General features: G+C 43.8%; 1 protein-coding gene across 1 annotated transcript in view; it reads right to left on the reverse strand.

The window, feature by feature from the left end:
• Positions 1-5,393: 5,393 nt before the first annotated feature.
• RAD17 (RAD17 checkpoint clamp loader component) overlaps positions 5,394-19,461 on the reverse strand; it is a 34,779-nt gene continuing 20,711 nt past the window's right edge. Inside the window, exons 10-16 of the mRNA XM_056112503.1 lie at positions 19,085-19,261; positions 16,776-16,861; positions 16,517-16,663; positions 14,859-15,008; positions 11,680-11,800; positions 9,548-9,605; positions 5,394-6,287 (exon numbers count right to left, since the gene is read on the reverse strand). Of these exons, the coding sequence (XP_055968478.1) occupies positions 6,020-6,287; positions 9,548-9,605; positions 11,680-11,800; positions 14,859-15,008; positions 16,517-16,663; positions 16,776-16,861; positions 19,085-19,261 (1,007 nt within the window). The 3' untranslated portion in view covers positions 5,394-6,019. The remainder of the gene's footprint in view (positions 6,288-9,547; positions 9,606-11,679; positions 11,801-14,858; positions 15,009-16,516; positions 16,664-16,775; positions 16,862-19,084; positions 19,262-19,461) is intronic.

Here is a 19,461-nt window from a genome sequence, read left to right on the forward strand (position 1 = left end):
TAGAGCTGGCCAGGGGCTGCTGTGGAGCAGGCACACGTGTTTGCCGGGATTCACAACTCCCGATGCTGCTGTGTACACACCTGTATTTCCCCCGCCTTTTTGCTGGTGGTGGTGGGGTGCCACACCTTTGGTGCTCAGGGGCACTGGGCAGGGCTGGAGACTGAACCCGGGGCTCGAGGATGTAAGCGCTTTAGCCAGTTATCGCCACTGGCTCCTCACACACACCTATTTTAGCCGCAATGATACCAGGGGTTCCTCCCTTTTGCTGAAGCATCGCACACACCTGGCGACAGTGTGACCGGAAACAACCTGTAGCCCCGCAATCAGAGACAGCACAACTACCAGGTACAAAGAGCAGAGCCACTGGGACTGAGACCAGCAGACACGGGGGCCTCAGGAAATTAAGGCTCTGTGGCTCGCTCTGAGGCTTAGAAGGTCCCAGATTCTTGAACTGTGGGTTGCAACCCTCTAGGGGGTAGAGTCCCTAAATGTGGGGCCATGAAATTTTTATTTTAAATTTATGATTTATTATAAGTAAACATTTGATTTGTGTATGTACAGTTTATATACTCAATGCCATATAAAAATTTCTCTAGAAAAAAGGGGTCACAAGTGAAAAGTAGTTTAAGGAGGCCTGCTCTAAGGCACTGGGGTCCATATGCAGATTTCGGGCAGTCAAAAAAATAAAGTGTTTTTTTTTTAAAATTTTGCTTTAGAGTCACACCTGGAAGTATTCAGGGAGTACTTCTGGCTCAGTGCTTGAGGGTCACTCCTGCTGGGGCTCAGGGGTCATGCGGTGCTGTTCTGGAGATCAAACCCGGGGCCCCCTATATGCAAGAGATAATCTACCTCTTGAACCACATTACGGGCCCTGAAATTTGAAATTTAAATACTAACTCTGAATTAAAACACCGAGAAGTTAAGGGCCAGTAAGAGTGCTTGACAGGCGGGGTGCATTTTTCATAGGGTTTACAAGATACCACAAAGTCCCCTGAGCACCAAGGTAGGAGAAGCCCCTCAAAGTACTGTAGTTGTAGCTCCAAAATAAGTAAATAAATAAATAAATAAACAAACAAACAAAGTTAAGGGGCTGGAGCTATAGTACAGCAGGTAGGGCGTTTGCCTTGCACGCAGCTGACCTGGCTTCAATCCCCAGCCTCCCATATGGTCCCACGAGCACTGCCAGGAGTCATTTCTGAGTGCAGAGGCAGAAGTAACTTCTGTGCATTGCCAGGTGTGACTCAAAAAAGCAAAAAAAAAAAAAAAAAAGTTAAGAGGATTAAGGCACTTGCCTTGCACAAAACTGACCCCAATTTGATCTTGGGCATGCTAGGAGTGACCTCAGAGCAGAGTGAGAATTAAGCCCTGAGCACCATCCCCCCCTACACACAAATATGTAAGTCTCATTTATCTGTGAGACCAACAAACAGAAAATACATAAAAGTGCAGAGACTAAATGTGAGCAATGTAGGCTGCCATCATATCCCAAACAGAGTTCTTTCCTTAGAGACCCAAATCAAAATATTTCCGGGTTTGAGTATTACTTGATGGGTCAGCAAATACTCTTCATTTTTATACACTCAACTCTGCCTTGGAATGGCCTGGGAGAAGTATGTTACACGCAGGGAGGGAAGAGCCCTTTCACTCCTAGTGCAGGGAAATCACTTTGAGAGATTTTCCGAAAAATATGAGCATTAGGGCCAGAGTGATAGTATGCAGTCCACCTGGGTTCAATCCCAGGCAGTCCATATGGTCCCCCACGCACTGCCAGGAGTGAAAGGGCTCAGGGCACAGCCAGGAGTAAGCCCTGAGCATTACCAGGTGTGGCCCTGAAACAAAACAAAATTAACACCTGACAGTACATTTAAAATATTGACAGTACATCTGAAGCATGTGCAGTGAAAAAAGTCACCAAAAGTTAAGATTACGGGGTCTGGGCTGGCTCGGTGGCTAAAATGCCTGCTGTGGAAGTATGATACTAAGGGGTGGCACCTTGATGCTACCCACAGAGCCCAAGAGGTCCCTAGGACTCTATTGGCTGTGACCCTGGTGTTGCCAGAGACTGCTGGGCTCTGGAACACAGCCACCGTGGATGTGTCTTCACATACGTGAAGACAGCTGAAGTGTGTAGCCTGAGTAGGCAACAGCAGAAAGGGAGGGGATAAAGAGTCCCTCGATGCACAACCCAGAACAGCAGCGATGACACGTCCACCACTCTCTCCAGAGCAGTTATTTAAAGGAGATTTGCTGCTGCCATAGAGAAGCACTTAGAAGGAGTTCTAGTCACTTAAAAAGAAAGCAGAGGGGCTGGAGTGATAGCACAGCAGGTAGGGCATTTGCCTGGCATGCGGTCGATCCGGGTTCGAATCCCAGCATCCCACATGGTCCCCTGAGTACCGCCAGGAGTAATTCCTCAGTGCAGAGCCAGGGGTAACCCCTGAGCATCACTGGGTGTGACCCAAAAAGCAAAAAAAAAAAAAAAAAGCAGAAAGGGCTAGTGAGATGGTTCACGGGTCTGGAGCAAGTGCTGCGCATGTGGGAGCCCTGGGTTTGAGCAGCACACGTCCCCCTACATGCTGTTCATGAGGCTCCAAGGCAACTTACAAAAAGTTATCAAAATAAAGCATTTCCTGGTGAAGGGAAGCTGACACTGTTGGTGGGACTGGGGTTGGAACATTGTCAACCTGAAATTCAACGATGAATAACTGGGTAAATCACAGTGCCTTAATTTCTTTTTTGTTTGTTTATGTATTTATTTTTCTTTTGGGGTGATACATGAAAGCTCTCAGGGGTTATTCCCGTCTCTTTGCTTAGGAATTACTCCAGTGTGCTCAGGGTGCCAGGGATAGAATCCAGGTTGACAAAACACTTACCTGCTGTACTATCACTCCCGTCCCAATGGTGCCTTAATATTTAATTAAAAAATGGAGAAAAATATAGAATTCTAGGTAAACAATAAATTTCATTTAGTACTTAAGACTTTAATGACCCCACTATAAAAAAGGTAAGGTAAAGGCCCTCCCGTTGATCGTCGATTTGCTCGAGTGGGCCCAGTAATGTCTCCATTGGAGACTTTGTTGTTACTGTGTTTAGCATATCGAATACTCTCGGTAGCTTGCCGGGCTCTCCAGTAGGAGAGGGGCGGAGGAATCGAACTCGGGTCGGCCATGTTGGCCGCTTGTAAGGCGAACGCCTTACCTCTGTGCTATCGCTCCAGCCCCCACTATAAGATTTAACAATTTTCACAAATTTCCTTTTACAGAAGTATTTTTTGGTAATTACCTTAGACATTTTGTTGTAACAAGCAACATAAAATAATTTTGTGCCTAAGGAGGCCAGGCTGGATGGGAAATTGGGGACAGTGGAGGAGGGTAGGTCACATGGGTGGTGTTGGAAGCCTGAACGCCCGAAATAACTGTATTATGAACAAGCTTTGTAAACCGCAGTATTTAAATAAAGTTAAAAAAATTTTGAAATCGGGGCTGGAGTGATAGCACAGCGGGTAGGATGTTTGCCTTGCACGCAGCCAGCCCGGGTTCGATTCCCAGCATCCCATATGGTCCCCCAAGCACCGCCAGGAGTAATTCCTGAGTGCATGAGCCAGGAATAACCCCTGTGCATCGCCGGGTGACCCAAAAAGCAAAAAAAAAAATTTTTTTTTGAAATTAATAAAATCTACTATGAATGAACCCATAACTTCTCATCAAGCAGCTTCATCTAATTCAACTAGTTATCTATTCATGACCCGTCTACTTTTGTCGGCATACCCTCTGCCAATAAGTACTCTGAAGCAAATCCCAGACATCAGATAATTTCATCTGCAACATTTCCCCACCCTTTCATTTCTTCACCGCTTCTGCCGTGGGGAGAAGCAGCGCGGTGGAGTTTGTAATTCCTGTTAGAAACCCAGCCGGGGCTGTCAAGTGCGCAGTCTCCACCTAGGAGATGTGCACGATCCCAGATTCAATACAACCTCCGCGGGAATGGGTGGAGATGGAGCAGAGGTCTCAACTCCGACCCTCCCGAGGGGACCCTCCAGTTTCCTTTTACAGAAGTATTTTTTGGTAATTCCCTTAGACATTTTGTTGTAACAACAGTTCCTGCAGTGCCATAGAAAGCAAGAGCTCTGTAAGCGAGAGCGACGGACGGGTCTTTCCCTTCTCTCTTGGTTGTCTAAAGAGCTGAAATTCTCGAAAAGCACAGTACTACAGCAGAGAAACATTTTCTTAAGTAGAAGCAAAAAAGCACAAGTAACCTGAGTAACTTTTACAGTCGCTCCCTATAGTTACCCTATAGATACATTTTACAGGACAACTCTCCAGCCTTAGCTCGTTGGTAAAAGTGTTTCCCTGAAGAGTTAACTGTTGTGACTCATGTAACTTAGACCACCTTACCAGAGTTTAAATGCAAAGCCGTAGATAATACACATTTAAAGGACGGTCGAGTAGCCAAGGATGTGACTCTAGAAGGGTCCGCGGTTTTGATCCCACCGGAGACTGTTCTGCGCTGAGCCGCAGCGGGTCTTTGTTCTGCTCCAGCCCAGAACCCGACTCCGTGCCCTGGGAAGCAAGTGTGGTAGGCGTCCGCCTGTCACCGTCGAGCATCCCCGCCTCCGGGAGGGGTTGGACCAAGAAAAGGGCCGATTCTCGGGGCTTTCTGGATTCCTGGGGGTTGGGAGCGGTCCCGGGGAGTTGAAATGAAAAGGCGGAGAATCTTCTGCCCGGGTCTCTCCGGAGCACCGCCGCTGGTGCGCTGTGCCGGCCCAACGCGCTCTGCCGACCGGAAACGCAATCCCAGGCCCCCGAGTGGCCGGAACGACGTCGGGGGCGGCCGGTTCCCGCGCCCGGAAGCCCCGCGGCCCCGAAGGGCACGCCCCGCCGCGCACCTGTGCGCCGCCCGCGGCCGCTCCCGCTCCGAGCCGGCCGGCGCCCGCTGCCCGGCCACGCTGGCCTCGCCGGCTAGGGCAGCCGCGAAGGGCGCCCCGGGAGGTCTCGCCGCCACCCCCGACCCCCGCGAGTCCGACCCGGGACCCCAAGCAAGCGGGCCGGGCCCGCGCCCCACTCACCTGCGCGCCGCCCGCGGCACCGAAACGCCCGAGTCCCGGGGCGGGGCTCCCGCAGGCCACGCCCCTCAGACCACGCCCCCTCCGGCCCCGCAGCCTGCCGCCCCGCCCCGCCCCGCCCCGCCGCGAAAGGCTGGGGAAGGGCCCCCTAAACCCTCACCACCAAGTTTCTCTACAAGGTGGCAGTCTCTTCCGTGTCTGTTTTTTGAAAAAAAAAAAATTTTTTTTTGACTGTAGGAAAGGACAACAACAGTGGACTATGGACTATGACCGGGGAGTGATACAAGGCCAACAGTGCGAGCTGGGCGTGTTAAGAGGAAGAAAACAGAGAGAAGTTCAACATTTTAATTCTCATATAAATTATGTAAATAACTCTTCCGAATGTAAACTACTCCATTGTACAATAGCTAATGATAGTATCTGAGAAGCTAGAAACCAAGGAAATTGAATAAGGCACAGATGTTTTAATTACACTTATAACTGTAACCATGAACTATTTTACATTTCATATTTACAACCCCCATAAACTTTCTATATTTTCAGTTCCTTCACATTTTGAGATTTAGCATAATGTTCGGATATACTTCTGGTATCACACACAAGACTCAATAAATACTAAAGAGTTACAGGGACCAGGGATGAGGCTGAAAATGTGGAGCATGTGCTCTGCATGACCCAGGGGTCAGCAAGGCTCCCTGGCTCTGCTGGGTGTGGCCACTACCTGGACCAGCAGGTCAGGGTGCGGCCTGCATTCCAACCCAAAAAAAGGGTAAGAGATTACTTTAGAGGCTGCATCTTCTATTTACTTCAGGATGACAGTGGAGTCAGTTCCTTGTGCTGAAACACTGCAAGAACGAATAAACTGCAAGTCACCTGAAAAGTATCTTCTCTCTCTCTGTCACTGAGTAAAAGCAATATGAGCATCAGTCAAGTAGCGATGTGATGGCAGCATGGTGTCTATGTCCCATCACTGTCATAGTCCTCTATGACCATGACTTCTTCCTCGTCTGTATCCTCCTGGGCTAAGAAGGGCCGAGGCTGGCTGGCTGGCAGATCACTTCCACTATTCTGACTTAAAGGAAGCAAGCAGGTTTCCAGGTCAGTTCTGTGAGCAGGATCACTCGAAGCTTCCTTTGCAGGCTGACCTGTGAGGAGCTGAGCTTCGTCTCCACTATCAAGGTCCATCACTCCATGTTCTCTGTCAGTCAGTGCTTCCATTTTCAACCTGTGCCAGATTCATAGCGCAAGTATTACTGATCACCCAAGGAAAGGAGTCCTTTAAATAACAAGAGTGTGAGGACTATAAAACCATAGCCTTTACTCTTTTTTTTTTTATTTTATTTTTACCTTGTTCTCACTGTATTCAAATTGTCCATGTTCTATGACTGAATTAACTGCAACTTACAAGTAAGTTGCTCGAGCGGGCCCAGTTAAGTCTCCATTGGAGACTTTGTTGTTACTGAGTCTGGCATATTCGGTAGCTTGCCGGGCTCTCCAAGAGGGGACAAGTAAGTTAATTTGTAAATAAGTCTAAAGCAAAGAGAGGAAGAAATTTTTAAAGAACATAAAATGTAAAAAGAAATTTACAGAAATGTGCAACTGGCTATGAAGGAATTGTTCAAACTATTTTACTTTTGGGCCATATCCAGCAGTGCCTGGGATTCACTGCCAGCGGTACTCAGGGGATCATGCAGTGCTAAGGACTGAACCTGGGTCTCTAGCACGGAATGCATGTGTTTCAGTCCTCTGAGATCCCTCACCCTTAATTTGTAACTTTAAAGATGAAATTAGAGAGCAAATACAGTTCAGATGCTAAAATACACACCAAGCGCGTGCAAAGCCTTGAGTTCAAGCCTTCTGACCCCTAGAAACTGCCCAGTGAAAAATTGGTACCCCCAGAGTACACTGTCGGCTGAAAGATGAGTGTGGCTCTTGGTGGACCCCCAACACCACTAGCCTGACCACAGCTGGTCCAAGCCAGACAAAACTATAGTCGAATGGTTCTGGTTCTCCAAGCACTGCTGGGATAGAATATAACAAATGAAAATTAAAATAACAAGAACAAAGTTTTTTCCAAAAAGAAAAAGAAAAAAGTAGCTATTATTGTGATGTTTTAAACTCACATAGACCTTTTAAAATTAAAACCCAGTCTTGGCAAGTGCTAGGAGAAAGGAAGAAATCCAATACATTGTTAAGTAAACATAAACAGGCAAATAATCTGACAATATATAGCAAATGCTCAAAAAGCAGGATATACACTATCCAATTATTTCATTTATTGGAATGCATCTTTCAGAAACAGCATCTCATATGCAGATGATTTAGCTACAAGGGATAATAATAATAATAATGTAACAATAATAGCTAGAAACAAGCTAAATATATAAAAAATAAGGGGTAGGCTGAATGATAGAAAACTGCAACAAAGATAGTGCTAAAAGTTTAAATAAAAATAAAAGCAAATACGTTGAATATTAAAGAGTGCAAAAGAAAAGTTAACAGTACTTCTCGTTGTAATAACACTGATAAAAACCTGCCTCATGTCAGATTAAGTAACTGAACCAATAAAAACTGTGAACTGTCTTTTATTATCCTCCCTTGATTTTTGATGTCAGAACCTTGGGGAGAGAGGAGCCGATGAAGAGAGTTGGTTCTGTTTGAGTCAGAGGGCTAGAAGGGGAAAACCAAATTTTATAAAAGGAAACGAGCTCTTATCAGAGCTCAGAAGTGTAATACTCTAGGATTCAAGCACCACAGTCTTTTTGTAGAAAGTCCCAGAGAAAGAACAGTAAGCGGGCACTTGATTTGAATGTGGCTGATCCAGATTTGATCCCCATATGGCCCCCCAAGATACGCCAGGAGTGACCCCTGAACACAGAGTCAGGAGTAACAAACAAAAAAATAGTTTTTTTTTTAAAATAGAACAGGTAAATTCCACATACCTATGCCAAAAATCACCAAAAAAAGAAAAAACCCACCCAATTTAGCATTACAAAGGTTGTATTCGATCTGAGGAGGGAAAAAAAGCCCAGGGACACAAGACTTCCATTGAGGAGCAGTGATAGAAGAGATGGGCAAAGTAATAGGTGCCGTTTACAACTATCCCAACAACCAGGAAGCAAGGTATTTTAAACCTTTTAAAAAGACCAGAGCATATAATTTGAACCTTACAAATAAGCTAAGTATAGATAAAACATAGAGGCTGTGCCTGTTACTAGTATTAGCCTCAAAGCCATTTTCAATAAAACAGTATGTATATGTGTGTATATTTTTTATATAAGAAATACGGGGCTGGAGAGATAATGAAGGGACTAAGGCACTTGCCTTGCATGCAGCTGACCCCAATTCTATCCCCAGCACCACATATGGTCTCCTCGAGGACTACCAGGACTGATCCCTGAGAACAGAGCCAGATGAAGCACAGCGCTGAGCACCATTGGGTGTGGCCTAAGCACCTTCTCCTCCCCCCCACCAAAAGCAGACCTTCCTTCCACCCCAAAGACAGATCCTTCAATTTTCTACACTAAAGAAATAAGAAAATGTTGTCTCCTGGGGTTATCATGGTTCCAAAAAGCTTCAAGCATAGGCTAAGAAATTTCTTGGCAAGGGCTGGGGGGTAAAAGGGGGAGGAGGCCATTCCAGGCTGGGGAGATGGCTCAAAGGACTAGCATACATGCCTGAGGAATGGGTTAACACGAAAGGGGTCCTTGAGCTTCACCATGAGCTACACCTGAGCTCTGAGTGGTGAGAGACCCATGAACACAACCAGGTGTGGGGCCCAAAATAAAAAGCATTTTCAGACATGCAAGATTTGCTGAATTAGAGAATTTTAAAAAATTCTCTGGGAGAGAGGCGGGGGGGAGGAGAAAGAGAAAGAGAGAAAGAGAGAGAGAGAGAGAGAGAGAGAGACAGACAGATAGACAGACAGAGACAGAGAAGAAAAGAGAGAAGACTGGGTGGAGGAGGAAGTGATGGAGGGAACCTGGGGATACTGGTGCTGGGAAATGTACACTAGTGGAGGGATGGGTGTTGGAACACTGTCTGAATGAAAACTAATTATGAACAGCTTTGTAAAGATCTCACAGTGATTCAATAATAAAATCTTAAAAAATAAAAAAAATGCAAAATAATATTCTCTGGAGCTAGAGAGATAGTACAGGTCAGGTGCTTGCTTGCACATGGCTAACTACAGTTAGTGTATACTAAATAGACAGCACTGTAGCACTGTCCTCCCGCTGTTCATCAATTTGCTCGAGCGAGCACAGTCATGTCTCCATTGTGAGACCTGTTGTTACTGTGTCTGGTATATCGAATATGTCACGGGTAGCTTGCCAGGCTTTGCCGTGCAGGTGAGATACTCTCAGTAGCTGGCCGGGCTCTGAGAGTTAATAACTCTGAGGGGCAGAGTTATTGTTAAGCTGATTAACTAAATAGATAACATCCAAGACATTTTAGGAACAGCCTATGAAATAATTATCAGCTTACCTTCCAAAGTGTCGTTTCAGAGGAAGCCTTCCAATATCCTGGATGAAAGAAATTTGACCTGGAACAAAAATTTAAAACAAAAAAGTAAACAGGTATTTCTCCAAGAAGATCCACAAATGGCCAATATAAGAAAAGATATTTTAAAATCACTACTTAGGAAAATACTGATCACTTCTAGGTAGAAACAAACAACGTAAAGAAAATACAGTAAAACCATAGGATACTATTTTACACTCCAAGGATTATGAATACCAAAACAGAAAATGCCAAGGCTTGTCAAGGATGCAAAGAATCCGGAAGCCTATGCACTGCTAACAGCGTAGCTGCTGCGGAGAAGGATAAGGCACTTCTTCAAAAATTTAAAAATAGAATTACCACCTACTATAATAATTCTATTACTAGATATACAATCAACAAGACTGAAAATAGGGCCTCGAGGAGGTATCTGTACATCCAAACTCAAACAAACATGATTCCAAACAGTTTTGTTTTTTAAGTGGAAACGGGCTGGAGAGACAGCTCAAGGGTTAAGGGTTAAGGTCAAGGGTTAAGGTTCTATTCGCTTCACCTACATGGATCCTGAGAACTGCTAGTGTCAGGAGTAGACCCTGAGCACAGCAAGATGTGGCCCAAGCAACCCCCCGCCCCCTCCCCCCAAAAGGGTGAAAGCAACAAGCAATTTAAATGTTCACTGACAGATGGATGGATAAACAAGATGTAGTTATACATACAATGTAATTTTATTCAACTTTTGATCTTAAAAATGGAAATGGTATTTTGATACATGCAAAAAAAAAAGAGAATGAACCTTGATATGGTAAGTAGTAAGTTCAAAAGAGGGCTAGTATTTTATGATTTCACTCTGCAAGGTTCCAAGAATCATTAAATTATTAAAACAGGGAAGCTGGAGAGATAGTACAATGAGTAGGGCACTTGCCTTACATGTAGCCGACCCCAAAACAAAACCAAATCACTGAAGCAGATGCTGTGGGGTATCAGTTAATGTTTAATAAATGTAATTTCAATTATGCACGATGAAAATGTGAAGACAAGGTGAATATAATTGCCAATACTGAACTGTGTACTTAAAAAATAGTTCAGGGGCTGGAGAGATAGTACAGTGTAGGGTGCTTGCTTTGCACGCAGCCAACCAGGGTTCAATCCCTGGCACATGAAATGGTCCTCCTGAGTGCAGAGCCAGGAGTAAGCCCTGAGCATTGGCTGGGGTGGCCCAGAAACACAAATGACAAAAAAATAAGAGTCGCTTGCCCACTGATTTATCAAAGAGCATACTATGCACGGGAAGTGACATGAGCAAACTTAAAGTGATGCCCATTAGTTGTACAATTTGTCAAAACAAATTATATATGGGGATAGTGTAAGTCTCTTTTCTTTTCTTTTTTTTTTTTTTTTTGCTTTTTGGGTCACACCCGGCGATGCTCAGGGGTTACTTCTGGCTCATGCACTCGGGAATTACTCCTGGCGGTGCTTGGGGGACAATATGGGATGCTGGGAATCGAACCTGCGTCGGCCATGTTGGCTGCGTGCAAGGCAAACGCCCTACCCGCTGTGCTATCACTCCAGCCCCTCTCTTTTATTTTCTTTTCCCTTTTTTTAAGTGCATGGTGTCCAAGATTGTATGTTAGGTCCGCCATGCAAAGGATGAGATTTACCATATCTCTTCTCTGAGATGTGAATCACATTTCTAGATCTTCTATTTGAAAATAATTGGGAGTCAGAGATATAGCATGGGTTTAGGTGCTGCCTTTGCTTGCGGTAAACCTTGGTTCTATTACCAACACCGCATGGGGTTCCCTGAACACCAATAGGAGCAATCCCTGAGCACAGAGCTAACAGTAGCTCCTCATCATACTGGGGCCAGGGAGACACTTCAATAGGTGAGAGCTTATGTATCAATTGTGAAGGTCCAGGATGGATTCTCTGCAATACCAGGTAAGGCCCAAGTTGCCCCAAGTATGGCCCCAAACCACACACCCTGATCCCATGTCCCCCACCCCCCAATAAAGAACTTCATTTCACTTATACAATTTATCACTTAATTTCTTTAATGAATCGAACAAAAATTAATGTTCTAAAACTAACTCCCAGAGAAAATAAAAACTGGTATTTACCTTGATTTCTCATTGGAATGGTTAGCAAAGCAAGGTACGGCAACAACTGTGTCTGGAGGCATAAACTTGGTAAGCAGAAGTCAGAAAAAAGTGCTTTTGCTGCCAGGCAATTTTCTCGGTACTATATAGAAGAAAATGATAAAACAAAAAAAAAATTAAATGATTATATATTCTTGTTTTTTATTCATTTTGAATCTTACTTAGCACAGTGGGTAGGGCATTTGCCTTGCATGGGCTGACCCAGGTTCGATTCCTCCATCTCTCTCAGAGAGCCTGGCAAGCTACCAAGAGTATGGCCCGCATGGCAGAGACTAGCAAGCTCCCCGTGGTGTATCTGATATGCCAAAAACAGTAACAAGTCTCACAATGGAGACATTACTGGTACCCGCTCGAGCAAATTGATGAATGGGAGGACAGTGCTACAGACTTTGTCTATATATATATAGTGAAAAAAAAATTCTATTTAGGGTTAGGCAGCTGGGCTGTTTTGATGATTTCAATTTTGTTGGCAACATCCAAGGCATCATAGTGAGGAGTCAGCTGAACATATGCCTTTTCCTCTCCATCAGGCCTGATCAGGGTGTTGACCTCGGCAACATCAATGTCATAGCTTCTTCACGGCCTGTTTGATCTGGAGCTTGTTGGCCTTGGCATCCACAATGAACACAAGTGTGCTGTTATCTTCTACCTTCTTCATGGCCGACTCAGTGTTCAGAGGGAACGTAATGATGGCATAACGGCCAAGCTTGTTTCCCCTGGGGCGCTCTTAGGAGGGTATCTGGGCTGCCTTCACAGTCACAGCATTGTGAGTCTTCAGAAGGGGAGCGACATGCAGATCTTTTTCTTTTTGTGGCTGTGGAGGCCTTTCAGCACTGCCATCTTGGTCCTCAAAGCTTTGACTTTGGCTTCAACTCTGGGAGGGGCAGGGTCTTCCTTCTTGGCTTTTGGCATCATCTTGGTAAAAAGCTATTTATACATTCTTAAATAAAGCTTACTATGTTGTAATTGTGGGTTTATATAATAAAAGTATACTTTCAAGAGGTTTTCCAATTGTTCTTTTATAATGTCCTAGCATTATCATCAAGTTTTGTTTGTTTGTTTTGTTTTGTGGGTCGCACCCGGCAATGCATAGTACTCCTGGCTCTGCACTCAGGAATTACTCCTGGTGGTGCTCAGGGGGCCATACGGGATGCTGGGAATCGAACCTGGGTTGGCCGTATGCAAGGCAAATGCCCTACCCGCTGTGCTATCGGTCCAGCCCCCATTCATCAAGATTTTACTTACACAACACATTCATTTGTTCATTCATATTCATTCATTCACTTAGTATTGGGGATAGCAAACAAGGATTAAAACTACCAAAGTAGGGGCCAGAGTAATAGTAGGGCATTTGACTTGCATGTGGTGAACCTGGGTTTGATCTCTGTTACCCAGATGGTCCCTTGAGCCCTCCGGGAATGATCCTTGAATGCAAAGCTAGGAGTAAGCCTTGAGCAACACTGGATGTGGCCCAAAAAGAAGAAACTACCGAAGCATATATTCTGCCACCAAGCTACAGCTCTGGACCCCATACAATTACTTACATTTGCTATAAAAGCAATATAAATTAAAAAAAAAAAGATTTATGGTAGTAGAAAAATTTAAAAAACAAAAGCGGCAAGAAGACCTATGAAAAAATGTTGTGCATCACTAATCATCAAGGAAATGCAAATCATCTCACACCAGAGACTGGCTCAGATAACCACCCCCCCAAAAAAAAACCCGAAACAAACAAAACACCCCAAAAAGCAACTAATGCTGGTATGGATATGGCAAAAGGGACACTCATTCACTGTTGATGAGAAATACAGACTTGTTCAGCCTTTTTGTAAAATAATATAAATACTTCTCAAAAATAAAAGGAACTGAGCTTCCATATGCTTCTTGGTATCTACCCCAAGTCCCAAAAACACTCTTTATAAAAGACATTTGCAATCCCGTGTTCATTAGAGCCCTATTCACAATAACCAATATCTGGAAACAACTAAGTACCCAGGAGCAGGTGACTGGATTAAAAAAAAAGAAACTATGATACATTTATGCAATGGAATACTACTCAGCTATAAAAAAAAAATTCGATCACTGGCATCACATATGGTCCCCTGAGCAACGCCAGGAGTTCTTGAGTGCAGATTCAAGAGTAACTCCTGAGCATCCCTGGGGGTGACCGAAAAAGCCAAAAATAATTAAAAAAATTAAAATTATTTAGCCACATTATTTTAGAGCTGAAAGGTACTTTAGACATGGCTTAGTCCAGGGGCTAAAAAATAGGATGTGGATAGGAGGTAATAAAATCAGTGGCAGTAATAGTTAAGCAGATTGGGTATCTGCCTTACATGCTGCCCATTCAAGTTCAATACTTGGCATCCCATAGGGTAGCACTGCCAGGAGTTAATTTGTGAGTGTAGAGCCAGAAATAACCCGAGCATCACAGGTGTGACCCAAAAAGAAAAAAGAAAAAAAAAAAGAAAAAAGAAAAGATAAACCTTGGCCTAGAGATAGCTTTAATAGGCTGAGCACATGCTTTGCATGTCAAAGGCCTTGGTTTGATTCCAGCCCTGCATGGCCTCCCAAGCACCACTGAGATTAGTCCCGGAGCACCATCAGAGTTACAAACACAAAGATGCACAAAGCATTTAAGATAGTGCTTGTGATAGCCTTTTAAAAGGGGGAGGGGAGTTGCTAGAGACTGAACTCAAGAGTCTCAGATTCAGGGCATACGTTCTACCACTGAACCATATCCCCAGACCTGCCATTTTTCTTTTATTTTTTTAGTAACTGTCATACCTGGTGTAGTAAGGCCAAGGGTGGAACTCAGGAGGCCTGACATACATTTGGTAGGCATGTGCTCTACTGAAAGAAATAAATCCCCAGCCCATGTGACCTGTTTATTGTACTTCTAAAACAAGTAGTGGGCCTTAGCAACTATTTATTTCTATGAATAAAACATTTAGTTTTCTTTTATCTTTTTTTCTAAATTTTTGCAGGGCTGGAATTCAATCCCAGGGCTGCAGATATGTGAGGCAAACACCCCACTACTGAGTGACATTCCAGGTCCCAGATTTCTAACTTAAAAAACATAAGAGTGCTTTTCACATAAAGTTCACCTACTGAATGTGTACGATTTTTTTTTTTTTTACCTTTTTATTTACTAGAAACCACTGAGGTTTGTGCAAGGGCCGAAAACCTGATCCTCCTCCTTGACAATGAGCAAATCCTCGGGCTTTGTTGGAATGGATCACACCTCTTGTAGCTATAGATGTGCTATAGTCCCTGAGTAACGAGCGTGTCTAATAAAGGAGACAAGATGAGAAATTGAGAAATAAGAGATTGAGAAGGCATTACTGACATTAACGAAAGTCTAATTATATTTACTTTCCACATGGTCACTATTTTGGGGCGATGTGTGTGGCAGGTGAGGTGAGGAGAGGCCTTTAAGCAGTGGTCAGGGGCCTCAGGACCACTCCGTAGAAATCGGTCTAAGCAGTGAAGGTCCAATGTGAGGGCCCATTGGTGTGAGCTGCTTGAGCCCTAGTGCCTGGACCACCAGAGTCCTGCAACTGGTGGTGCTTGGGAGCTCCTAGGGTCATACCAGGTTATGCCTGGAGGCTTCCAGGGTTCTACTGGGCAATGCTGAGAGGAGGGGGGAGCAGGAGGGAGTGATCTGTGAGTGTAGTAGGAAGTTAACTCTGAAAACTACTAGGTGTGGCGCCAAAATAAAAAAAAACAAAAAGTTACTTATTTTGGGGGGATTAGGGACCACCACTGGCCCTGTACTCAGGGGTCACTTCCAGTGGTGCTTAGGATACCAGGTGCAGTGGTGGGAATGTTTATGGTCAGCAAGAGCCCTATATCCTATACAATCTGCTGGCACTCTTTTCTTTTTTGATGCTGGACCATACCTGGCAGTGCTCAGGTCTTAGTCCTGACTGCTCAGGGATCACTCCCAGCAGACTCAGGGGACCATATATGGTGCAGGATCAAACCTGAGTTGGTCCTGTGTAAGGCAAGGGCCTTGCCTGCTGCACTATCACTGTAGCCCCTCTTCATTTAAAAATTTAATATTTTTTCAGCATTTATAACTGAAAAATGTTCTGATGAAACCAGGGCAGCAAGAAATAATTTGTTTGCAGGCTGCTCACAACAGTGGTTCCTATGTATCAAATGCTAGAAATGTAGCTAATGTGAGGATGTAACTTTAATTTTAAATTTGTACAGCAGCACTGGAGGGAACATATGTAGTGTGGTGGGTAAAACCCAGGTCCACTGCAGGTAAGGCAAGTGCCTTAAATCTGGTACTCTCTCTCAATCCCTCGCTTTCAAAGAAAACAAACTTCTTTCAAACTATCAGAGTATAAGCACCAGTTCTTTTCCGTCTGTGGCTTTTCAAAACTGTCAAAATTCTTGAAAATGAACTGGGTCCGATAATAAATTCCTCCCTACACAGGGAGTTACTTTTCCTCTCTCCTCTACTTTCCAAAAAACTTTAAAAACAAATCAAAAAACAACAAACTCCTGAATCTGTATTGAAATATTATGAATAGAAAAGGAATAAATGTAAACTCTCTGGGCCAGAGAAATAGCTCAGTGGGCTGTTGTGCATGTGCTATATGCCAGAGGCGTGAGCTGATCCCTGGCACCACATGGCATCCCAACCACAGTCAGATGGGACCCTTTAGTGCAAAACCAGAAGTAGCCTGTGAGCACTGCTAAATATAGTCCCAAAACATAATCAATAAATGTTCTTTCTCAATTCTGAGGACATATTCATAGAAACACTGAAGACAAATGGTCTCACATTCCAATCACTGCTGAGGATATCTGCAAAACTTAGATATTCACTGGCTCTCACAAGATCATCTATATCCGTGAAGAAGTCTACATAGTTTTGATGAAGATATAAATTAAATAACTCTCCAGGCATGTGTGACATTTCCACTACTTCCTATAAAAGAAAAGCATACAGGAAAATATTTTTTAATACAAATGCAGTCATACGTAGATGCACACACACAATAGCTATCTTCTGAACAGTACTCCAAGTTGTAAGACCTTACCTCTGGTTGAATAAGCAATGTATCCCGTTCATACTCTGATAAATGCAAAGGCAATCGTGGCGAGTTTAATTCCGCTGGAGGTGCTCCTGAAAAATAAATTTTCTGCAATTATTCAAAGCAACACTATACGTAGTGTTAAACAGCGAGTGCCTCTCAATAGAAGATTTTCAATATTTTAGGTACAGAATGCTAAATACTAAGCAATCTGTTAAAAACCGGGGCTGGAGCGACAGTGTAGCAGGTAAAGCTTTGCACATGGCGATCCGGGTTCAATTTCCAACCTTCCATGCTGTTCTCCAGGACTACCAGGAATAGTTCCTGAATGTAGAACCAGAAAATCCCTGAGCATTGCCAGGTATACCTCCTCCCCCCCCCAAAAAAAACCCCAGTAAAATAAAAAATAAATTAAAAAAAATGGAAGCTAATGAGAAAATGGGAGGCTATTTCATGATACCAGAAAAGCATCACTGCGCATTATTCCAAAACAAAAAACCCAATTGAGTCTGTTATATAACAGGTCTATTTTAATGGTTAATCCTGATTATCATTTGCTTGTCTGTTAGACAGTGGTTAGAGAAACAAGTGGTGCTGGGTCTCAAACCCAAGTTTTTCACACACAAAATATGGTGTGTTTTAGATTTTATATTTTTTTATATTTTGTTCTAATGGGCTGGAGCGATAGCACAGCGGTAGGGCGTTTGCCTTGCACACAGCCAACATGGCCGACCCGAGTTCGATTCCTCCGCCCCTCTCGGAGAGCCCGGCAAGCTACTGAGAGTATCTCGCCCGCATGGCAGAGCCTGGCAAGCTCCCCGTGACGTATTCGATATGCCAGACACAGTAACAACAAAGTCTCGAATGGACACGTTACTGGGCCCACTCGAGCAAATCGATGAACAACGGGAGGACCGTGACCGTGATTTTGTTCTAACATACAAAACTATTCCTAACTATGGTTAAGACTTTTTCTCATCATTTTGTATAAATTGTTTTAGTCTCTATAAAATACAAACATCAGATTAAAAATATGAAAGTTCAATTTTCTTTCATCAAAATCATAAAGCAATTATTTCCAACATATAGAACAGGGGGCACTGGAAAGAGTACAGCTGGTATCTATCGCTTGCCTTCTACACAGCTGACGTGGGTTCAATCCCTGGCAACCCATATGGTTCCCCGAGCTTGCCAGGTGGGATTCCTGAGTGCAGAGCCAGAAGTAAGTCCTGAGAACTGCCGGGTATGCCTCCCACTCCTGCCCCCCCAAAAGGGCTGGAGCAACAGTAAAGCAGGTAGAACATTTGTCGTGCACATGGTCCACCTGGGTTTGATTCTAGCATCCCATATGGTCCCCAGAGCACCACCAAGAGTAATTCCTGAGTGCAGAGCCAGGAGTGACCCCTGAGCATCATTGGTGTTGTTCAAAAAGCCAAAATAAAAATGAAAAAGTTTGTGTTTTTTTCAAAGAGGGATAACTTAGGGGGGCTGGAGACAGACAATGAGCTGAGGGGGCACAGACATCTCAAGGACAGAATGCGACGCCTGAATAAGATGGGTACGCGCTGAACAGCTGCACCCTGCTGGCACATCTCTGCCAGGCGAGAGCGCATCTAGTGAAGACACAGACACAGAAGTGAATCCGGAGAAATCTCAACTACTAGGACTTTGCCTCTTGTGCTGGTGGCCAGAGTGCAGTGTGAGAGCACTATGGGCCACCAAAAACTGCCATAAAGAGTTCAGATGGACTGGCAACGGGAAGCTGGTCAAAGGGCTTCAGCACATGTTTAACATGGGAAAGGCCCCAAGTTGGGCCCTGAGCACTGCCAGGTATAGCCCAAAATTGAGAAAGGGCGAACAAGATAGTAGGAGGGTGAAGGCACTTGCCTTGCACACTGCCAACTAGAGCTGGCACCAGAGTTGATCCCCAGCACCACATTTGGTTCCCCCAAGGGCTGCCAAGAATGATCCTTGAGCACAGAGCCAGAAGTAAGTGCTGAGCAGAGATAGGAGTAAGTCTTGCACACTGTCAGGTGGGACCCGAAACAAAAAGGGAAACAAAAATGGTCCAAATGGACAAAAGTCTTACTTTGGGCAAATTATAATCAGAAAGATTTCCATACCTAGAATAGCTAAGTTTTACATTTCATTCCTCTCATAGTTCAAAAATACTTCAATAAAATGTTTTCCTGCTTTGTCTGAGGCCCTGACATATAGTTAGACCTAGTCCTCTTTCTTCTAACATCTGAATCAGGAAGTATTTCCAGTTCTAAGCTTAAAAGTCAAATAATTTAAATAGTATAAAGAATTCTTACTCTTACAATATAGTATTTTCCCCAAAGCTCTGAAGAGAAAGAGAGAAACATCTTTGCCACCAAGAGTTTGAACCTCGTGATTTTCAGAAACGCCATCAGTTCTTTTTCTTCTTTTTGATTTTGTCAGTACATCTGATTTTAAAGACACTCCTGTTTTCCTTGTCCATAAGTTGTTTCCTAAAAAACAAACCCAAATGACAATATTTTAACTAAAATTAAGATATAAAAATTAAAATAGAATATTTAAGGTAACTATACCATACTATTTTGCTCAAAATAATTTTTCAAAAAACAAGTTATAAAATATGTGAACTGAATAAGTCCTCTTTAAGTTATTAAATTATCAAAATGGTATCTGATAATCCCTCATGACACTT

The sequence above is a fragment of the Sorex fumeus genome, unplaced genomic scaffold, assembly GCF_029834395.1.
Source record: "Sorex fumeus unplaced genomic scaffold, SorFum_2.1 ptg000018l, whole genome shotgun sequence".
In the NCBI taxonomy this organism is placed as follows: domain Eukaryota; kingdom Metazoa; phylum Chordata; class Mammalia; order Eulipotyphla; family Soricidae; genus Sorex; species Sorex fumeus.